Genomic DNA, 21,959 nt, shown 5'->3' with positions numbered 1-21,959 from the left:
TAACACACTGCTAATACATAACTGATTTCCCAAAGCAGGGAGTTGGAATAAAACACACACACACACACACACACACACACACAATATAATTAATAATCTACAGCACACTATTATCTATGAATAATATTAACAAAGCTAAACCATTTTGCTTTTTTGTGTAAATGATAACCACTGTGTTGTAGTTGCTTCAGCTTCCAGCATTTCTCAATGTGATTTATTTGACAAATGGATTTAAGCCACTGAGAATTAGGTTTAGAGAATGGAGTTTAGTGTTTTGACACTTGAGAAAAACTGTAAGATTATTAGTTCTAGTTTTCAGTTATGTGACTGGCTCAAAAACCAAGAGTACTATCAAAACAATTATATTTTTCTAACCACACGCACAGGTATTAGTCTTTTTGTATTAGCATCTATACAAATAGGGGACAATTTAGAAATAATTTTGTAATGTAAACACTGAACATGTACTGTTTACAGCAGTGAATTCTAATTCTAATTTAGTTTGCAAAGAAATTTTAGACAAGGTGTAAGGTTACACGTAACCTGGTTCTCTGAAACAGGAATGATATGCTGTGTTATGGTGTTGATGCTATGTAACCTGATGGATATATAGGCACATGCCAGTTCTTACAGGAAAGGTGGTTGGGTGATATAGCATGGTGCATCTCTGAGGACATAAAAAGGCATCTGCATGTGACACCATCTTTTGTCTAACGAAGCAGCACAGGTGCACAAGTATGGGAAAATGACAAAGTGTCTCTTTCTTCTTTCAGGAAACAGAGTTACATACAGTACATTACCCTGAAACGTTCCCCTCTCAAGGACCTGAATGCTGCATCATGAAGCACTTTAACACCACATAGTTCTAGGAACTAGCCAGCATGTGTAAAGAAAACCAATTTTCCCCTCTGGCTGGTTTTCTGGTTGCATTAGCACCAGCAGTAGGAACTGTTTATTCTTTTACAAGAATAGCATTCACAAACATCAACCAATGATTGAAGAAGTATGTAGTTATTATTTTTGGTATGTCGGTTTCAAAAAATGCTTATTTTTAAATATGATTATTTATTTATTTATTTATTTTACAACATCTTCATTTGACTGGGTTAATGATATAATTCATGCATGTCAAACCAGGCACAAAACCTTTAAGAATAAATACACAGAATGATCATCATCATTTTCTGAAATTCCTTTATGGTTCATTTCAGGAGAGACAACAAAAACATTCAAACTTTTCAAAGCTTCAGTAAACGTAATTAAACGTAATCATACTTCCATTCTCATGCTATAACTAATAAAAACTTTGTAAAAGAGACAATTTTGAGATGTGTTTTTTTTAAATGGACTTTTATTTTGAAATTGTTGCGTGACGTCATTTAAAATGGCTGAACTAGATATTGGAAAGCATTGTGAAATTGAATCTTGCAAACAACAAGGTACGTTCTTTAAAGTTTGCCGTCTAAGTCATTGAAAAATAGATTCATTTCTAGTGGGTTAGAGGGTCTAGAGTGACAATTTATAGTCTGTTTCCAAAGTCCTTATTTATTTAAATATCCCTTGTAAATATGAGCTGTATCATCAGTGTGATGCAAGTCAGCAGCAAAAAAGGAATATCATTCGAATTATTATTAATCAGTTACATGTTTCAATGTAGACTTTCTGCCATTCGTGTGCAGCAGCTGTTCTGGAGTGTTTTGGTAAGTTTATGTGCCTTTGGGTTTGAAAACACCATATACAATATTTCTTATATTCCTATAATATGAACAGTTAATCTCAGATCTGTGCTAGAATTAAACTAAATAGTGCACATCTGATTGATAACAAAGAGAAAAATGACTCATTATGGTGGTCCTGTAATTTTTTTTTTGTCATATTGGTGCCATGGCATATTTTGAATGCCATAAAAACACTATAGTATTCCTATACCATTCTGATTTTGTTTTTCAAGTTATAATTCTACAGTATATTTTGTGGGGAGACGCATGTTTTTTATATAGTACATTTATAGATTGTGCAGGAAGATTAGTCTCTAATAAGGCCTTTTGAGATTAATTTCATTCATTGCAATCAATGTTTTTTTCCTCACTTAACACTTCTCCTGTACTGAGTAAAGTTTGGAACACAGAAGCCGGGACTCCCACTCTTGTCCAGAGGTCAGTGAGAATTGGGTTTATTTTGGGAAAATAAAAAGGTCAAATTAATAATTAGTAAAATATACAGTGTAAAACAATAACACATTCAAATATGTACACACACACATTATATAAATATAAATACATAATGTGTGTGTTAGTTTTTTTTTCAATTCCGGGGTTTTTTTTTACTTTTACATATTATTTTCTTAATTCCTTCAGGTGCTGGTGAAGAAAGAGATTGGGTCTGGAGGAAGCACATCGTATCCATGTACCTTTGAGGATTGCAAAGGAAAAGAGCTGTTGCCTGTCATCTGCCCACACTGTGAAAAACACTTCTGCCTCACGTATAAAACATCATGAAATCATAATTTAATAGTACATTACGTTTCAGACACAACTGAAGTCTCGCCCTACTGGACAGAGAGACCAATAGATAAAACCTTAGTAAAATAATGTTTTAGTCATTGTCATAATATTAGACAAATTTTAATCGCAGCTGGTGTAATAGGTCCTCGTCTTTTTACCTCTGGTTTCAGACATCGGCATCAGGATGACCATAAGTGTGAGAAACTGGAGACTCCAAAGCCTCGCATGGCTGCGACACAGGAGTTGGTGCAGAAGATAGTGGGTCAGTTTATAACAATACGCTATTTTGATTTGGTTTTAGGTTAAGTTATTGGTTTTAATTAATTTTTAATTAATTTTATTTGCGCAACTGTCGTATACGTACGTACATTTTGTCCACTTGAGGGCAGTAGTGTCTAATATTATACCAAATGATTCTTTTAAAGCCAAAGAATAATTTCCACAATACTTCCAACAGACTCAAAGAAGAATGCACCACCAAGTAAAGGCAGAAAAGGAGCAAAAAACGCTGCAACCGCTGCAAAGGTTGCTCTCATGAAGCTTAAAATGCATGCGTCAGGAGATAAAGGCCTGCCACAGGTATAAGGGGCCAAACATATATATATATATTACAAAGTACCTTCTTTTGCATTAATGTATGACAAATATTGCATCAGAAATTCCTGCTTTGTAGGCAGAAAGGACGTATTTTCAGGTGTTTCTGCCAAAAGAAGCTAAAGACCCTAGTTTGCCCATGTTCTTCTGCTCTAAGTGGAGTGTTGGCAAAGTAGTGGACTTTGCTGCATCTCAGGCCAATCTGAAAAACAACAACAATGTGCTCACAGCTAAGGTCAGTTATACAGCAGAAACTAAAATGTAGTTTTACGGGACAGTGCCCTCATCCCCTCCCCTGTGCATTTTGCATGTATCCTTTGTCTGGTGCACCCATTTCAAGCGTCGAATCAGGTGTGTTTAATTAAGAGACATGCAAGATGTGCATTGTTGGGCTCCAGGAATGTGGTTGGGGTCCACAGTTTTAGAAATATGTAACAAATTGATTTCTTTATTATTTGGTGAAAACAATTTACATTAACAAACCGCTATGCTCCGCACAGAAACTGCGTTTGTGTCATCCCGAGACGGGTGAAGCCTTTAAGATGGACGCTAGCCTCCAGTCACTTCTCTCCAATACAGACTGTCCTCTGCACAATGGAGGCAACGTCATTCTGGAGTATCTGGATAATGAGAGCTCTGGACTGGATGATGTGACAGCCTATACATCTTCCTCCTGAGAGAAAATCTCGCAGAATTTTATAGTAAAATAGTTTGAGGAAGTAGAAAACAAAGGCGGATTATACTATGTCTATTGTAAAAATATTCCACACATGATTTATTATTTTTAATAAATGAGTGAACGATATGATTCTTTTTTTTTTGTCCTGTTTATTAATGTATTCAAAAAATACATAAACACAAAAGAGCAATTAATACATGAAAAAGCCTAAAATACACTTTTTCTGTGAATTTACATTTATTTTGATATTTAAAGTAGCATAAATATCAGGGTGCCATGACTGTTAACAACAACAACAACAACAACAAAACTCATTAAAAGGTTACTCCACCCCAAAATGAAAATTTTGTTGTTCCAAACCAGTAAAAGATTAGTTTGTGTTCGGGTCACAATTGAACATATTTTGGACAAAACCAGAAGGCTGTCTCATTGACTGCCAACTAAATTACACTGTAAAGGTCCAGAAAATTATGAAAAACATAGTCAACATAGTCATCTACCATCAGTGGTTTAACCATAATGTTATGAGGTGTCGAAAATACTTTTTGTACAGAAAGAAAACAAAAATACCAAGTTTATTGAGCATTTTCGATGTAGTCTAGCATCATTTTGGAGAGTATCACTAACTGATGCTTTATGACATAGCAGGGTTAATGTCATGGGGCACAGCTCTTTAACAACAATATTTAAGTCATAATATAAATAATGGATTTTTTTAAACAAGACTTTTTTTATCATGTGTACTTTTAGGAAAATCTACTATTTTTCTTTTTTTTTTTTTTTTACTTCTAATTCTAAATTCTAGAAAAGAATTTGGTTTCCACATTTAAGCTATGAGAAAAATGGTACATTGCTGTCATGCAGAAACGATGTACTTATGTATTCTTCTCTCACCGTTCGAAGCCATTAAGCAAGATTTGACACATTGATGCATCCCTTAATTGCCTCAAATGTCTGAAGGCAGTCAAAGACAAATGTTTTCCTTTGTGCATTTTCTTTGTGGAAAAGTGCTATATAAAATGCTATATACTGCATTGTTCAATATAACACATTCTAAAAGTTAATGTATGAATTCAATTTAATGACATATGATGATAAAGATCTGTTTTTAATGAAATACATTGACTGATCTTGCATCAGATAAACTGACATTTTCAATTTTCTTCGGATTTTATAGATCAATTGATAATACCACAAATGCAACTTTCTGAGTTGTAGATTATTATATTAGATACATAATTTTAAAGACAAATTGTTTTCGTAGTTAAATTAGTCATATAAAAAGTGTCATGTTAATATTTAGATGTAGATCAAGAGGTTTTTCTACTGTAGCTCACATCCTTATAAAAACAAAACGTTTTCTTTTATATTTACTTATTCATAAGGAAGATTAAGAATATTATTTCAAACCTTTTCTTGCTCTTGACTAACATACATGACTAACCTGTAATCTGTGGTGAGTCTGCATTAATAATGAAGACAAAGGTCACAGATTTCTAATATTGATTGTTTTTTTTTGTGAATTATCAAGATCAATAACGGGCACTATAGAAATCACTGAAGATCTCTGGCATGCAGTGGTGAAAAACAAAATATAGAGCTGTCTTTAATACAACATTCAATGGGAAATATCTTATTTATGATAAATCAATCAATCATGAGTATCAGCAGAAACAATTATAATGAACATGGGTGCTGATGAGAGAAAAAAAAAACAGATGCTGCTTTTTTTTCCTTAGTTTTTTTCTTTTAGAACTGGTTTAAGAGAAGCTTTTACAATATGACTATTATTATTGTGCAAAAGCATGTCTCTTGTGGTAGGCTTGTCAACACCATTAAATGGAAATTACATTTCAGTGTAACTTTTTGAGGTGACAAACCTGTCCCTTGACTTTTCAGTCATGAAAAAAGTAGCATCTATTTTTATAACATCAATTTAAGTAATGTGGAGGAAGAAGAAACCTTTGGACCCTTCATCTACAACTATGACCTTTAGAGTTATACCTTACATTTTTTTTGTTGTTGTTTTGCATGATTAAACAGTAGTTCAAGGTCTAACAGTTAAATAAGTAATTAACAATATAAATAATTGAAAAAGAATGCTAGTCCAAATGATATAAGCCAATATTTCTAAAATAAGGTTTTAAACTCAAATAAAGATCAGATTTCGTCTTCATTTTTTAAAGTAATAGATTTAAATATATTTGCCTTTTTTATAGTTGTTTAAAAATATAATATATCAATAATTTAATTTATGAAATAATGTTTAAGAAGTACAATGATTAATTGAGTATAAAATAATGGATTACATAATGGCTAGTCACATTTATTTTGATGGAAATAATGTAATTTTTTTTAAATCTAAGTACAAGTTATTTTATTTAAGAGTGAATGGGGCCGTTAACACAAACTTAATATGCCTTGCATCTTCTTGTGCAGTGACTATTAATATTGCTTAAATGCTACTGCTGTCTCCCACAGTAATCAAGAATGAGTCAGAATAAATATAGCTGCCTTACTTATAAGAGATTGTTATCAAAGAAGTTAAAAGTTTAAAAATAAATAAATAAAAAAAGACTCTGATTTGTGCCTAAAATGCATTACTGAACTTGTAATGATGCTGTCCTTCGCAATGATTGTCTCTGAAAGTCATGCCTGCTCACACATACATACACACCCACACTGGTTAGATGCACGTAATTGCACATTGAACAGTTTGTGAGGATGGCTGCCAGTGCGGACTTTAGCACAGAGTTGATCAATGCTTGTATCAACCCACTCTCTGTGTAGGCTAAGATTTATTGCAAACATCCCCAAAACAGCACGGGGTGAATGGGGGAATGATTGAAGCTGCTGTCTCTTTGTGGTAAAAGCTCTTAATAAATCTGTCAAACGCGCAGTCTCAATAAAATCCAGTTACGTTAAAAAAAAAAGTTAATTCACCCGATTTATTTAGTTTAGGAAAAGATTAGACTAAGACACCACCGACCCCCACCTCCGATGTTATTGCCCAAATAAGAGTCACGACCATGTCATATATTTAATAATTTGAATCAAAATGAACATCAGTTAAACTCAATAAAATAAATGAAACTCAGTAAGTTGCTTTCTGTTTTGTAGTGTACTTGCAATATAATTGCAATAAAGCAGAAAATGCTATTTGCGCCTAAATAATGCTGCTATTTTCAATTAGTGTAAATAGAATCCACTTTTTTTTTCTTAGTGCATTGATTCTTTAAATTCTTTCACATGCTAGTGGAATGACAATGTTGTAGCCACCATTTTACTCATTTAAAAATGGACACAGCATTTGTATATTTTATGGGTCTTGTCTTATCTGCATCCAGATATTTTGGCTGTATAAAACAGTTTGTTTTGATGCTGATGTTTGGTGTATCTTATATTATTTTAATGTATTATCTTAATTATGAACACACTGGTTTGTAGCGCAAACAGTTTTACCATTCTGGTGGATACATGTATTAAAACGTATAAACTAAATCGAATAAAAATATAACAAAATGCATTATATGCATACATTAGTCATAGTAATGAACATGGCTGGCAGCTGCAAATCTCAACGATAGTAGCATGAGTTTCGCAATTTTATACAGCAACTGCAATCATCTATACCACCCCCCCAAACCTTTCACACGCTTTTTCATTTTAGCACAATCAGATAAAACTTACTTTGATTTGACCATAGCTGCAAAGCATGCTGGGTAACAAGCTGGGTGTCACAATGCTGAATAAAACCAGGGGAAACAGCATCTTCAATGCTTGAGCTTGTAATGACAGATTATTGGAACAGCAGATACTTTAGAAGAGATTTTTATTTATTTATTTTATTTTTATTTTTATAAGCACCACAGCTTCTGTTTGGAATGGTCCTGGACATCTCATATTTGTAATATCGTTTTAGTAATAAAAGCTGATGGATTTAAGGCTTGTTCTGCTGCATGCTCTCCCCTTCATTATAACACATGCACCTGACGCTCACTGTCAGCTGCTCCCGGAACATAGAGCAGAACCACATATACTCATTACTGACAAATTGCATCTCTTTAAAATAAAAAAAAAAAGTACATTTAATTCAATTTAATTTACTGTTGTAACATTAAAAGACAGTAAGCGCAGATTGTGAAAAACGCGCACAAATGCATCGGTGCTGTTCAGTGCTTTGACACAATCTGTATCGGTAAAAATGCCACATGAATAAAAAGCGATGGATTGATCAAAATATCACTTGAGGCGCCACTCCAAATGACACTCTTAAAAAAAGAAGAAAATAAAAGCCAGACTTAAATATGAAACTAATTTGGCTAGACCTGCAGAGTTCTGCAAAGATGTTTTATGGAGTGACGAAATAAAACTAGGAACTTTTTGGATCAGCAGCGTTTCTGGTGGAAAAAAAAACGTCGAAGAACACCATCATTATGATCAAATATGGAACAGCCTTGTTATGAAGGTACAGAGACTGAAGCCAGTGATTAATGGACTCAGCAGGGCAGCTGTCCATCTTTTTTCCTCAGCAAGCCTAATGAGGTTTAGGAGGCAGTTCCAGTTTGGGGGATGTTCCACTCAAAATGACTAAAACTAATCATTTCAAATAATAAGGTTACTCTGAAAATAATAATAACTGTATCCATCAGACTGAATGAGCTGTGAAGTTTCCTTCATGTTCTATTTTTAAACAGGAGAATAACCCAATGCTTGGTATTTCACTGTGACATGACACAAGAATATCTATGTACATGATATAGCCGTATATTACACTGTTGTACTGATGTACGGTAGTCATATATTTATAGTAATTTGTCAAAGCTTTTACAATTTTTACATTTTCCTTTTTATTGGTTGATGGGTGAATGGTGAAAAGAATGTCACCTCATTGTAACCAGTTTTTGAAAGTGCTTATTACTGTTTATAGATCAAACCTTTTTACAGATTGTTTTACAGTGTAACTTCTTTTTGAGAATCACTTAAGCATGCATCGATAAACTTTACTAATGCTTTAGTTGTGTTCGTTTCAACAGTTCAACTGTTTAAATTTATAGTATGCTTATGAATTTCTTGGCTCCTGCTGCAGCTCTCAAATTGAAATTCTCAGTGAACCTTTCGGACTTGGTGTTTCTGAAAGAAGTGTGTGTGTGTGTGTGTGTGTGTGTGTGTCAGAGATCCACTGATAAAGTGCGTCAGGGTGTGTCTGATTCACAAATGGACGAGCTCTCTCTCTTTCACCGTGATGGGTCCAAATCAACAGATCAAAGGAGTGAAGATGCTGAAGGGGGATGAGAGGAGGAGGAGAGCAGGAAGTAGGAGGTGTGTGTGTGTGTGTGTGTGTGTGTGTGTGTGTGTGTGTGTGTGTGTAAGGAGGGATGTCCTGTAAGATTGACGTGATCTAATCCGTTTTGACAGACTCCTTACGATATATAAGCACAACATCTCGACATTCCTGAATTACTTGGACCGAAGAAGAGACCCTGACCCTAGAAACACCTGTTACTGAAGAGCACGCGTCCAAAGACACATGTAAGTCAAAACAACTCTTACTGATTTATTTAGTAGAGGTAGATATTAAATACATTTTTGGTGATTTCTAGAGTGGATTCCTCTGTAGCGGTTGTTTAATCAAGAAATGATATTTAAAAATAACAATTAATTTTGTGAGGAAAGTTTTGAGTACATGTGCAGTTCCTTCCTGATGATTACTTTCATTAGTGTTTTAAGTTGCGTTTTTCATTATCATTTATAATAAATAAAGTCCATTTTAAGAGTCAAATTATGCAGAAAACGTATGTTATATTATACTGTATTATTGTCGTATTGTAAATGATGGCATTTTCCGCAGTGCCCTGTATCAGACTCAGCATGCTGCCCGCCGCCTTCATTCAGCCGGTGTCTAAGTGCCTGATTGGCTCGCGCTTGGGAACGGTAGCGTTCCTGCTGCTGCTCGTTCTCTCCGCAACTGAGACTTCAGCGCACGGTACCACAGTCGAGCACGACCTTCATATCGTCCACAACGTCGATAACAGAAGTAAGTTTTTCTTTTCTACCCTTTTTTGTCATTGTAACGAACGATTTATCGAGAGAATGGTAGATGCAGTGCACAAATTCAGCGGAGCAGCCGTTTAGACGTTCACGCATGGAAATATTCCTAATACGTTGTACAGATATTCTCATAAAGCTATTAGCAGTGTATTAAAATGCGCTTTGTAGTCAGTCATCTTTTCGTTGTAACCACTGCCACATTAACGCGTAACTGTAAAAAGAAAATCCGGTCGAGTTAAAAGAAATGATATGCATACACCGTTTTAATAACCGGTATAATGTTCATAAATCAACCTTCCGTGAATTTAAATACGCTTTGAAGGTTAAAAAAAATAATGATGATAAAGACGGTAAAGCAAAAAGCCATATGATGACTTGGCTAACAAACCTGTTAACAAGTTTATAAAACATTTTACTGTAAAAGTATTAAATAAATGACTTACGTAAATTATGTCTATATATGGTAAATAATGTACAGTTAACAGTTAACAATTTTTGGCCTAGTGTTTTTTTAAATATATACTTCTTTTTGCATTTGTGAGCTTTTTGAACTTGATTTCTTACAAATTACTAACCAAACAGCCAGCTTGATTTCTTCATAGGATTATTTAGACTACTTAATCATTCATTATTAATTATATCGTAATTATGATCCTACATTATTACTTAAAAATAAAAAAAAAGTACGTTTTAGTGCGTTTTGTAACTATATAAGTGCGTTACGAGAACATTACTAGAGATAATATACATAATGTAAGGCATAATAGAGAAGCTTTGTATGATCTTTCTAGTTATTAAAGAAATAGTAAAACTCAATTTGGATTCATGATCGCAAAGAAACAGACCAGTATGTGCACATGTATGTGTATATACATTAACAGTAACATTTTGTTTCGGCCTCTCCAAACAAGGTCCAGAGATCGACCCGTTCTGGTATGTGGGGCGCGGCGTGAGACCTATCGGGCGGTTTGGGAAGAGACAGAGTGGAGGTGGTCTGCAGCCAGTGGTCAAATCTCTGGAGCTCCTGTTGAACACTCTCAGGAATAAGGAGAGCTTGAGGAGTGCGCTTGCAGAAGAGGAGTCAGACTGGTTACCGTGAGATCCGCCGCCTACAGCGACCTGCTGCTGTAATATTTAGGTGTATCAGTGTGTATAATTAATCACAGTTTTCTCATTCTTTCCCTGGCTGCGCGTCCCTCAGTATTCATTTGAAATAATCTGACTGGAAAGTGAAAATACTTGTACATATTACAAATGCAATTTATATTAATAAATAAATCAACAAATGTATGTATGTTTTCCTCTTATTAGTAGTTTATTGTAATGGATTACGCAACTACTGGTCCGCAATTAAATGACAATAAAATTATTAAAATATAATCTACCAAAGAGCACAAACATCTCGGAGTCTCTTCAGGAATGCAAACTTTATTCATATTTATTTGAACACTGCTTGTGTCAGAACAAATTTGGCACATGAGAATTCATTGGCTTTTTTCTTTTTCGCTACAGAATATTTTCTTTCCCCCCCCCCCGTTGACACTTCATGGTTAAAATACATAGAGGACATTCTACAAAAGAGGCAGGCTAATGCCCTTGCGTTCACAACAAACCCAAAATACACTTAAAGAGCCTATGGTATTTCATATCTGTCTCTTGTCTTTTTGTACGTCATTCGTATGCATTCAAATTTTTCGTTTAGAAAAAATACATGACACCCTATGACATTTTCAGTTTCTCGACTGTGCTTTTCATGGGAATTTTTACATCTATTAGAAACGCGATACATGCTTTTATACACAAACATTTCCATAGACAACAGCAAGGAGCAGGACCCGTTTGAGAGCATAAGAGCTGAACAGTTATTAGAGTGGAATGGGGAAGACAAAATTAGGAGATGGGATGATTAAGGGATGAGTACGGGGTGCAGTTCTATATTTCATGGCAGTTTATTCTCTATTGGCTTGAAAAATGTACATTCCATGGAATATATATTAATAAGTTAACTAAATATCCTTCAGGCTTTTGTCATTTCTGTTAGCTAAAAGGGCTAACACTGTGCAACACGGGCATCATCTTAGTCACTCGATAAGACAATATGACGCAGTATTTGATGTCACAGCGGTAATTCTGTATGAAGAGGTGGAGATCCCTGCTTTATAATGTGCTCAAAATGAGGACAACTCAATTATTCTCATCAGATTTGTAATGGATGCTCACAGCTCACAGCTGCTCTTAAAATCTTCCTCAGTGTCAAATTTAAGATCATGAGATTTGCAGTTTTCCATACCAGCTATAGCACAACAGAAAAAAATTACCAGTATCTTCCATTACGTTTACAAATAGTACCTTCAAATCATAAAATGCTACACAAAACAACATGTAATTAAAAATATAAGTATTTTATTTCTTACAGATTTTGTATGTACATTTAGCTGGGTATCTAAGTAGACTGTAATACTAAAGCAGTGCTCTGAGAAAAACAACTGGGTATTCTGATTAATAAAATAGATTCATTAATAAAATAATTAGAAGATAACAAAGGCCATAACTCAAATTACCATAGTGCTTCATACTAAGATGACAGTGATTTGATGTTCATATTCAAGAGGTCACTGGATTTCTGAGCTGATTCGAAGTATGAATACACAGGGTGTTTTACGATTCATGCAAACACACTCACAAACGCGTTATATGGTAAGGTGGTTCAGTGCTTTTCAATGGCACTTGACTTTTTTTTAGAGATTAAATCGTGAATTTCACAGTTATTTAATATGCAGTTCTGAGTACAGCGCATTAAAGAAAACTCCAAAAATGACCACTGGAAAAAGAATCCTGAGATATTTGCGACACATATGAGAATAACAGAAACATGACAATGCAAATAAAACAGGTCCTGCAGGTATTTTGTGTTTACTTTTTACAAAGACATTTCATACATGTACAATTTATACTGAATGTGCTCCAGTTTCGCAATCAAAACCCCCCGAAAATAAACAAAATAAAACCAAAAAAACAGGTCACATTGGTCGCTCCGGTCACATTGCCGACACACAGCATACAAATTCAAACTTGTACAACACTCAGTAAAACATTAGAAAAAGAGAATGAGGTGATGTCCTAGATTGTTAACATTTACCATCTATCTTACACATACAGTAATTACATGAGTTTAAATCTACAATTATAACCCTCTGTGATGGTTCGTTGCAGGAGTTCGGTCTCCATTAAGGCAGAGAGAAAGAGAGAATCAGGTCCCCTGGTTACTGGAGGTGATGAGCTCCAGGGTTTGGTAGAGTCCTAGGGGTCAGAAGTGAGATCAACCCTACATGGGTTGTGATCAGGCTTATAGGGTCGACAAGTAGCATTAGGGCTGATCAAATCGGAGGACCAGAAGTTGGATCAAGGCACTGGTGTGGAACAGCCTGATGGTCCTAGCATTCACTGAAGTGATATTGAGCCGTACAGCTTATCTGAGGATCGCCGAGGTCACGTGGCCTCTTGTCACAGCCTCATAGATCTCATCTGTTGCTCAGTTTTGACTTCCTTTTCTGTGCGGAAGGAATTCAAAACACACTCTTAGAAAAATTACTTTTATTTATTTATCTTGTTAAATCCATTTTTGTAATGATATTTAATGCGCACATTATCACTTAGCTCTTTTAGCTATGCATAGAGATTCACTTTTGCATAATGTAATTTAACATGAACTGATTATCTTGAATAAGCTCTTTTTATAAATGTCATAGAATGTAGGAAGATCTGTTCACACAAAAACGAAAATTATTTTTTTATCAATAACACTTATAAGACACAATAATGCTATGGCTAGCATAGACAAAAAACAAAAAAACAAAAAAACCCAATACAAATAATAATAATAATAATAATAATAATGAAATAATTATGAAAAGTTAAGATATTTAGATTGTTACAAAAAGTTTATATATCAAACGTTAATCTTAACTTTCTAGTTAGCCTACCTGGTCAGCTTGAGAAAATGCATAGTTTCCATAAAAATATTAAGCAGCCCAAATGATTTCAACGTTTCTTAAGCATCAAATTATTATTAATGCGTGAATATTATTAATTATGTGACACTTAAGACTGGAGTAATGGCTGCTGAAAAAATACAGCTTTGCCATGACAGGAATATACTATTTTAAAATAGTGAACTACTAATTTTAGTGAATTAACATTAATTAAAACTACAATAGCATCTCTAAATAGAATCTTTACATTTACCAGTAGAATGTCTCGAAAAAGATATAATAATTTGATTAAAAATATATTAAAAAACTCAACATAAAATTCATTGTGATATATTGTAGCGACCGTACATAATGTAAAAAAAAGATGACTGGTAAAATTTAATATGGTGCAATTTCTCCTTAATTTAATAATTTATAAAAATACATTTTCACAGTACATTTGAAAATAAAGATTAATAAATGTACACAATATCAGTCATATGGGACACTTTTATAACCCCAGCTCGTTGTCTATAGGAAAGCACCGCAAAACATCTTTTATGTACTACGTAAAAAAGTCCTGCTTGTTTTGAATGATATTATGTTGAGTAAAAAAAACAGATTGTTTCTTTTTTTGGTAAGCTATACCTTTAATGTCAGCATATAACATGCTGTCTAGCTTTCTATGGATATGCAATCTGCCCGACTGGACAAAAGAGTATTGAGAGAAAAGAGCTATCAAACAATGTTACAACATGTATCACTAACTAAAGAACCACTTCAGGCCTCATGCAAGCTGTTACCATCTCCTTCTACTGGAAGATTTGTGTTGCAAACAGCTGAACTGGAACACGTAAGTTTGTCCTTTGAAGACGCAGCTAATGTGAAATAAAGGAATGAAGATGAATCATGATCATATCAATAGCCAGCCATAAAGAGAAACCCTGTTAATTAGCAGGAAGATTAAGCAGGAGAAGATGAGGGAGGAAAATAGATAATACTGCTGGCTGACTCTGTTTTTTTTCTCTAATGGACCCTCTTCTCTTTTCTTCTCCCGGTGTCTCTACATGGTGCATTAAGTCTTACACCTTTTCACTGGTTGCTCATTCCATCTTTCTTTTCAAATCAAAATGTGTAATGTCACTTGGTGTGAAACCGCTGCCCCCCCCCCAAGCTTAACGTCAGTGGAAGAAAAGAAGTGCTCTTTTCTCTGAACCACATTAAATTGTTGCCTTGGGTTGTTAGCAGGTTCAAACCACATGATCACACATACAGCACACATAGTGCTCCTATAAGGCATGTACGATGTATGCTTCTTTCTGAAATGATTCCATGGATAGCATTGTAGCCTTTTTAGAGATATTTGAAGATATTTCACATTAAACAACACTGGGAGGAGAATAACGTTGCTTTTTAATAACCGTGGTTCTTTAATTAAAGTTTGAGTTTGTTGACAAAATAAGACTGTACCGCGAAAAAGCAAACATTACACAGTACATCTGGAATACTAGAGACACTAGATGCACTGAATGTACATCTGAATGGCTTGAAAGCTGGTTTTGCTTTAGAAAAGCTCAACTAGACGTCTAATATCAACCTTGTAAAATATTAGAGCGAATGTAAAGCAGAACAAGATTAACTATACTTTTTTTTGCATTTTTTTTTTTATTTGTTCATTCAAAGGTTTTTCAAAAACTGTGGTTTTAAATAAGTGTAGCAGCCTCAGCTTTTTCCACCTCACTAAGAACATGGCATTTCTTTACAAAAAAATGTAAAGGTTAAAGGCTAAAGAAATTTCTCTCTTCCACCCTTTGATTTTTTACATCATTGACTAAACATGAAATGTTTTGAAATGCTATATTTAAACTGAATTCAGTAAGCCAGGGATCGTTTTAGCAGCCTCACACGCAGCTATCAAATGGCTTTGCAAGATTTGGATTCTAATGCACAAGTGCTACGGGCCTCATTTATAGTGTTTTTCTGGCTTATTTTGAAGGCTCTATAATTAAAACAAGCCCTCTGGACATTTTGAACTGTTGTGCTACTTGGAAAACAGTAACTCTTGCAGGTTTAGATTGACATGAGACACAAGCATGAGATCCCTATTAATAAAGTATTAAATGTTTGTATATTTGTGCTCATACCTGATGACAGACTTCTGATAGGAGGAGCAGGCAGCTTTCTCCTCTGATGGCGAGACGAGTCCAGCGTCTGGGGCTGACGCAGGAAAAACATTAAATCACTAATATTCTAAACTCATTCACTAAATTTGAACGTGTCAAAAAGTGTAACGTTGATCAAACTCACTATAGGTTTAGATTTGTACTTGGAAAAGCGTGAGGAAGCAGAGACATTTAGACCTGCAGTTTTGAGGGCTGATATTCTTGCCTCGATATCTGAGATCTGCGGAGAACAGATAAACTTCTGAACTTGCACTTGAAAAGTTTGATATTGCGTCGACAGCACATTTATGACCGATCTGTATTATGTGACATGCAAGCACACACCTGGAGCTCAGACTGCTGCACCTGGGCGGCAGCGGTGGCCACCTGATCTTCTAGGAAGGCCAGTTCAGTCTCTGTGGTGGAGCTGCTGATACTACGAGCGCAGTCTTCTAAGTCACTCAGCGCCCCCTCTAGGCTGTACACAGCACCTGCAGCCAAATACACCTGCACACAGTTTGCATGACCACAAATTAGATCAGAGAGACGTCATAATGTTGGAGATGAAAAGGGAGAACAGCTTGACACATAAATGCTAAGACCATTCAAAGTGAGGATTGTAACAATATAACTATCTGTAGGATCTAAAATACTGTGTTTTATGCAAAGATCATTTGATTAATTTTTTGTGTTTATGTGTTAAGTTTATCTCATCTTAGTGGCTCACTGAGATAAAGGATCTGTGATGTCACGTGAGGGTGTGGCTAAACAGGAAGTGACGGTCTTTGACGTCTCGGTCTGACTCTACATGTTGACTCAAGCTCCAATCTACATTATATTTTTGCAATCCTTTACTCTATTGCGGTTTTATTTTTCATTTTGTATTTTTATTTCATAATGTAATAAATGCCTCTTAAAGTTTGGATCAATCAACTATGTGGACAGTGGATTTAATGTTTGACAGTGAGCGTCAAACCTTTTTTTTGTTCAGCCATTACCGTATCTACTCAGTTTTAATACATTTCACATATTCTTGCTGAATAAAAGCAAGAATTTCTTTAAAAAAGAAATTAAATACAAAATACAAGTTTTCAACAGCAGTATTTAATTTTTTTTAAATAATTTTGAATAAGTGTTATTCCTTTTAATATTTCAAAAGAATCCAAAAACAAGAATCCACACACAGGTTCCAAAAAATTAAGCAATAAAACCTTCATATAAATGACATTTTATGGATCACATGACACTGAAGACAGGAGTAATGGCTGATAAAAATGTCATTTTGCATCACAAGAATAAATTATTTTTTAGAAAATCATTACATATATATCAGTAATAATAATATTTAACTGATTTACTGTTTTTTTCTGTATTTTTGATCAAATGCCTTGATGAGCATAAAAAAAACCTTCTTAAAATATTTATTTGAACGGTGTCAATTATTTTGTTATAAAACCAGATTATAAAAAATAAATAATATGTAATAATCTATTATCATATAATGTAAATATTACACAATGTAATAAAAAATAATAAACAACAAACCTGTTATGTAACAATATTTAAACTTTTAATGAATTTAAATATAAATCTAACAATATTATGAATTTAATTAAAAATCTTTCTCTTCAGGTTTACTCCCGGGGGGAGAAAAACAGCAAAAGTAAATATTTTCCAGATTATATTTTAACCATTTGTTTTGTCTTTAACAGAATATTTTCTTTGGAGTTCAATGGTTAACATTTAAAAAAAGCACCACAACCAATATATTAACATTTCCTATTAATGAACCTTACATTTTCCTCCATTTTAGTGAGGTGCTGGTCCAGCTTTCTGTTGCCTGGGCCTGAGGACATGGGTGTGCTAGCCGGAGAAGAGTCAAGACTTTTGCCTTCTGCCTCTCCAAGTAGTTCTTCTGTGGCATTCAGAACCTTAAGAACCTCTGTGGTGATACTGCATAAAGATGCAGCAGAGTACTTCTGCTCCATATGCATGAGAGAACAGATAAAACAGATGAGAAAAGCACTGATAAATAGATATGCAAAACAGAATTCAAATTGAATTCAAACTTCCACGTAGTTACATAAGCTCTCACTCTTAATTAAAGGCATACTCCACCCCAAAATTATTATTATTTTTTGTTGGCAATCACTTACCACCATGTTGTTTCAAGCTCGTAAAAGCTTTGTTTGTCTTTGGAACACAATTTAAAATATTTTGGATGAAAACCCAGAGGCTTGTGACTGGTCCATTGACTGCCATGCAATTTTCAATGTCAAGGTCCAGAAAAGTATGAAAAACATCATCAGAATACTCCATCTGCCATCAGTGGTTCAACTGTAACCGTGATGAGAATTCTTTTTGCATGGAAAGAAAAGAAAAATAATGACTTTATTCAACAAGTTGGCACCAAAACTCCACCACTTCACCATTATAGAGCATCTGCTTCTATGTCAGCAGCGATGCAAGACACACTGTTTTTGTACAAATCAATAAGACGTATCCTTGCAATGTGGCTGAAACAGAACTGTGTACTCTATGTGCGTCCAGTGGATGCTCTACAGTGCCAAAGCGTTTTTATTTTCTTTCCGTACAAAAAGTATTTTCGTTGCTTCATAACAAAATGCAAGGATACGTCTTGTATGTTTGTTTAAACTTTGATTTGTACAAAAACAGTGTATCTTGCATTGCTGCTGACACATGTGCGCGCATTGCAGTAGATGCTCCACATAAGGGTTGCAGTCTCGAATTGTTGAATAAAGTCATTATTTTTGTTTCCTTTTCATACAAAAAGCATTCTCATTACTGTTACGGTCGAACCACTGATGGCAGATGAAGAATTCATACAATGTCTTTCACACTTTTGCTGGACCTTGACAGTGATGAGACAGCTGGTTTTCTTCCAAAATATCTTAAATTGTGTTCCGAAGATGCACAAAGCTTTACAAATTTGGAACGTCGTGGGAGTAAGTAATTAATGACAAAAATCTTCATTTAAAGCTGGGATGTATTGATCGTCATGCTCAACATGTTGGATCAATGAACAGAATAAGAAGATAGAAGAAGTAGAGTGTGATGTGAATGTACGTGGATGAGAGATGCTTGAACATCTCAAAGGTGAAAGGTCATTATTGAGGGTGTCTTAACTTGAGCAACGCACTTCTATCAACATGAAGTGAAAATGAAAACACTGTGTCATTATTAAATCACCATCATGTTGTTTAAAACCCATATTTAGTACAACTTATTTTATCTGTGGAACATTCTAAAAAAGGACATGAGTAAGAAAATAAAGACAGAATATTATTCTGTCTAGAGAAAACGGGTCAAGACACATTGTGCAAAAAACCCTCACTCTAACACCAGAGCACATCTTAAGACTGTGAAGGATGTGGATGGGAAGCACATTTGTTCATTTGTCAATACATTTTTCAAAGTGTAAAAGGCATTAGAGTATATTTAGAGTACTAAGTCATCAATATGAGATGTTCATGTTGACGTGCGTGCTTGTGCTTGTAAGACAGTAAGCACACACGAGAGAGGGTAATATGATGAGATAAAATGACTTTTCAAGATGAGAAAGTGAGAATGAAAGAGACAGGAAGAAAGAGCGGAGCAGTGTGATTCAGTAATGAATACTTGAGGAATCAATTAATGGTTGGGTCGGTTCATGCTTTGATCACAGAAATAATTGATCAAAACTCAGTCCTCAGAGCGTGAGTGGCTCAAACTCTGAAAGGGTCAGCGTAAAAATGGGACCTGTATAGTAAGGGAACATGTAGAAAACAGATAGTTGTACAGAGCTGAATAAACAACACCCAAGGGAAATTTAAAAGATACTCAAAGAGTGTATTCACAGATATTGAAATCTCAGAATGGAATAAAATGTAGGGCATGTTTATAATGTACCAATGTTTCTCTAAAAGGAGAATTGGGTGGGGAAAGTCTCGTCAGAGACAGAAAAGTCACGTCTGAGAAGACAATAATTAAAATAAAAAAATGATATGTCCCATATGTATGTAACAGGTTTGCATACACATATGCAAATATATGGCACTATTCAAGTTTGAGGTCTGTAACAAATGATTTTAGAGGACGACTGATTTGAAAAGTAATAATAAGAAGAAATGTTTCTTAATTCGCATATTACAATGATTTGGAAATTGAACATTGGAGTACTGGCTGCTGAAAAGTCTACTAATGATATGAGCAGGTTCTAAGGCTGGAGTATGAATGGACTACATGTTTGATTCAGGAGGCATCTCTCCAGCTCTACTGTGTCTTCTCATCATGATGTATCTCACCTGCTGTATGAAAGAGGAGAGTAACTGAAGCCTCTGCTGTAGTGCACGATCACTCAGACCCTCCTGAACCAATAGCAAGGGGTGGAAAGAAAGAGAGAAACACAGACAAAGAGAGATATCGGACAGAAAGACAAATGAGAGAAAAAGATAGAAACATACAGAAATGATAGTGGAAAGAAAGATACAAGAAATGAAAGACAAATAATTAAAGGAATAGTTCAGCCCAAAATGAAAAATCTGTCATCATTTACTCACCCCCTTTACTCATGCCATTCCAAACCTGCGTGATTTTCCTTTTATATGTAACACATTATTAGCCCAGAGGATTGTACCAGTTGCTGTTCTGCACTTCCAAAAGGATGCAAATACACCACAACTGTTTCAAAATGTGGTGGCACCTTATGCATATTCAAAGTCAAATGTTATTTAAAATGTATTATTCACTCATTAATCTTCTCCTTCAGTAAGCTGGATCAATAACTGAATAAATAAACTGAACTGAAGGATGTTTTTTTTTTTAAATGAATATCCCAAAAGGTTTTTTTTGTATTCTTAAAAATAAACTTCCTAATGGAGCCACAATTTAAAGCAAGTTATATGGAGCATGGATAAAGTTTTTTCTTTGTGTGTATTGGTTTGGAAAGACACAAGAGTCAGTATATGATGAAATAATTGTCATTTTTGGTATAATTATATTATTCCTTTAATGTAATGGACAAAAGGCCAGCTGGAAATGAAAAGACAGGACCAGATGCAGGTGAAGAGGATCCATAGAGGAAGACAGTGCTTCTCTTATTGTGTGCATTCCCTTGTCGGCATCTTATAGATGTTCTCGCAACATCCTACATGAGAGGTTCTATATTCATTACTGCTAACTGGTTCATGCGTCACACATTGCCTCATGCACAATACAAGTCTGAAGTGGCAACACAGAATTGGTTCTGTTCACGTCATCAGACATGCTTTTCTGTGTGCACTTGATCATAGCTTCTCATTACCAATGAGAGCAAAGATCTTCATTCTGAGCTCGATCAGTAAAATAAATGTAAGTTTCAGGGTAAAAGAGTGCTGGAAGGATCTAGTGGAGCAGGCATCTTCTTGTATAAGGCACCACATCATTTAAGTACACTGAATAAAATGACTCTTTTTAAACTTAATTCAAATATGTAATTATGGACACACAACCAAATAGTATTTTATTTGCATAAATTGAATCTGAATCTATGCAAACTCTTTGCGTTAAATGAGGAAGAATCTATGTAAAATTGTAAAGTCCAACCAACTTAATTTTTTTATTCGCTTCCCAGTAAGGGTATGTCCATGATACCCTTTATGGAAAAGACCTGGAATGGAGTCGCGAGTATGGCGCAGCCGGGCCCCGCCATGCCTATGCAGCGCCTGGTGGCCGGGTTGCCCCACGGGAGTGCCAACCACCTGCAGGAGGGACCGTAAGGGGCGGTGCCTTGTGGTTTTAGTCGAGGCGGGACCTCGACAACCCAACCCCTGGACTCAGAATCTAGTTTTAGGGACATGTCACCTCTTGGGGGAAGGAGCCTGAGTTGTTGCAGGTTGAGAGATTTAGTCGGGCTCACCTCCACGCATGGACTCTGGAACCCATCTTTCGAAATGACTCTTCACTAATGAGAGGCGGCAGGCTGGTGTGGGCTTGCATCATAGCTCCCCAGCTTAGCCGC

At 35.1% G+C, this 21,959-nt stretch overlaps 3 protein-coding genes across 6 annotated transcripts in view; 2 read left to right on the top strand and 1 right to left on the bottom strand.

Annotated features, from left to right (window-relative positions):
• Positions 1 to 1,379: 1,379 nt before the first annotated feature.
• On the top strand, positions 1,380 to 3,903 carry zfand1 (zinc finger, AN1-type domain 1). Its single transcript, XM_043225721.1, has 8 exons — positions 1,380 to 1,439; positions 1,658 to 1,700; positions 2,117 to 2,156; positions 2,358 to 2,482; positions 2,675 to 2,766; positions 2,962 to 3,083; positions 3,178 to 3,333; positions 3,599 to 3,903. Exons 1-8 carry the CDS (start codon positions 1,385 to 1,387, stop codon positions 3,773 to 3,775), a joined length of 810 nt encoding a protein of 269 aa, XP_043081656.1. The 5' UTR covers positions 1,380 to 1,384; the 3' UTR covers positions 3,776 to 3,903.
• A 5,065-nt stretch (positions 3,904 to 8,968) lies between these two features.
• On the top strand, positions 8,969 to 11,180 carry prlh2 (prolactin releasing hormone 2). Of its 2 annotated transcripts, XM_043226577.1 has the most exons (4): positions 8,969 to 9,099; positions 9,196 to 9,309; positions 9,629 to 9,814; positions 10,740 to 11,180. In XM_043226577.1, exons 3-4 carry the CDS (start codon positions 9,649 to 9,651, stop codon positions 10,925 to 10,927), a joined length of 354 nt encoding a protein of 117 aa, XP_043082512.1. In that variant the 5' UTR covers positions 8,969 to 9,099; positions 9,196 to 9,309; positions 9,629 to 9,648; the 3' UTR covers positions 10,928 to 11,180. The 2 variants fall into 2 exon arrangements, with proteins under 2 accessions (XP_043082512.1, XP_043082511.1); XM_043226576.1 differs by lacking the exon at positions 8,969 to 9,099 and having other exon boundaries at positions 9,185 to 9,309.
• A 56-nt stretch (positions 11,181 to 11,236) lies between these two features.
• myripb (myosin VIIA and Rab interacting protein b) overlaps positions 11,237 to 21,959 on the bottom strand; it is a 147,188-nt gene continuing 136,465 nt past the window's right edge. For 2 of the 3 annotated variants that reach the window (XM_043226570.1, XM_043226569.1), the window contains exons 12-17: positions 20,266 to 20,328; positions 17,758 to 17,940; positions 16,307 to 16,468; positions 16,107 to 16,202; positions 15,944 to 16,016; positions 11,237 to 13,379 (exon numbers count right to left, since the gene is read on the bottom strand). In XM_043226570.1, coding sequence (XP_043082505.1) covers positions 13,333 to 13,379; positions 15,944 to 16,016; positions 16,107 to 16,202; positions 16,307 to 16,468; positions 17,758 to 17,940; positions 20,266 to 20,328 — 624 coding nt within the window. In that variant the 3' untranslated portion in view covers positions 11,237 to 13,332. The remainder of the gene's footprint in view (positions 13,380 to 15,943; positions 16,017 to 16,106; positions 16,203 to 16,306; positions 16,469 to 17,757; positions 17,941 to 20,265; positions 20,329 to 21,959) is intronic. The other variant, XM_043226571.1, reaches the window with a different exon arrangement.

This window comes from Puntigrus tetrazona, chromosome 24 (assembly GCF_018831695.1).
Source record: "Puntigrus tetrazona isolate hp1 chromosome 24, ASM1883169v1, whole genome shotgun sequence".
Classification (NCBI taxonomy): Eukaryota; Metazoa; Chordata; class Actinopteri; order Cypriniformes; family Cyprinidae; genus Puntigrus; species Puntigrus tetrazona.
Note: the sequence above shows the minus strand (reverse complement) of the source record. Positions and strands in the feature narration are given on the sequence as shown.

Excerpts from the sequence above, each read along its gene's own strand:
- zfand1 (XM_043225721.1), top strand. The coding sequence starts at position 1,385 with ATGGCTGAACTAGATATTGGAAAGCATTGTGAAATTGAATCTTGCAAA. Across the intron at positions 1,440-1,657 it reads TGAATCTTGCAAACAACAAG|ACTTTCTGCCATTCGTGTGC; the intron begins GTACGTTCTTTA and ends GTTTCAATGTAG. Across the intron at positions 3,084-3,177 it reads GAGATAAAGGCCTGCCACAG|GCAGAAAGGACGTATTTTCA; the intron begins GTATAAGGGGCC and ends CCTGCTTTGTAG.
- prlh2 (XM_043226577.1), top strand. The coding sequence starts at position 9,649 with ATGCTGCCCGCCGCCTTCATTCAGCCGGTGTCTAAGTGCCTGATTGGC. Across the intron at positions 9,815-10,739 it reads CCACAACGTCGATAACAGAA|GTCCAGAGATCGACCCGTTC; the intron begins GTAAGTTTTTCT and ends TCTCCAAACAAG.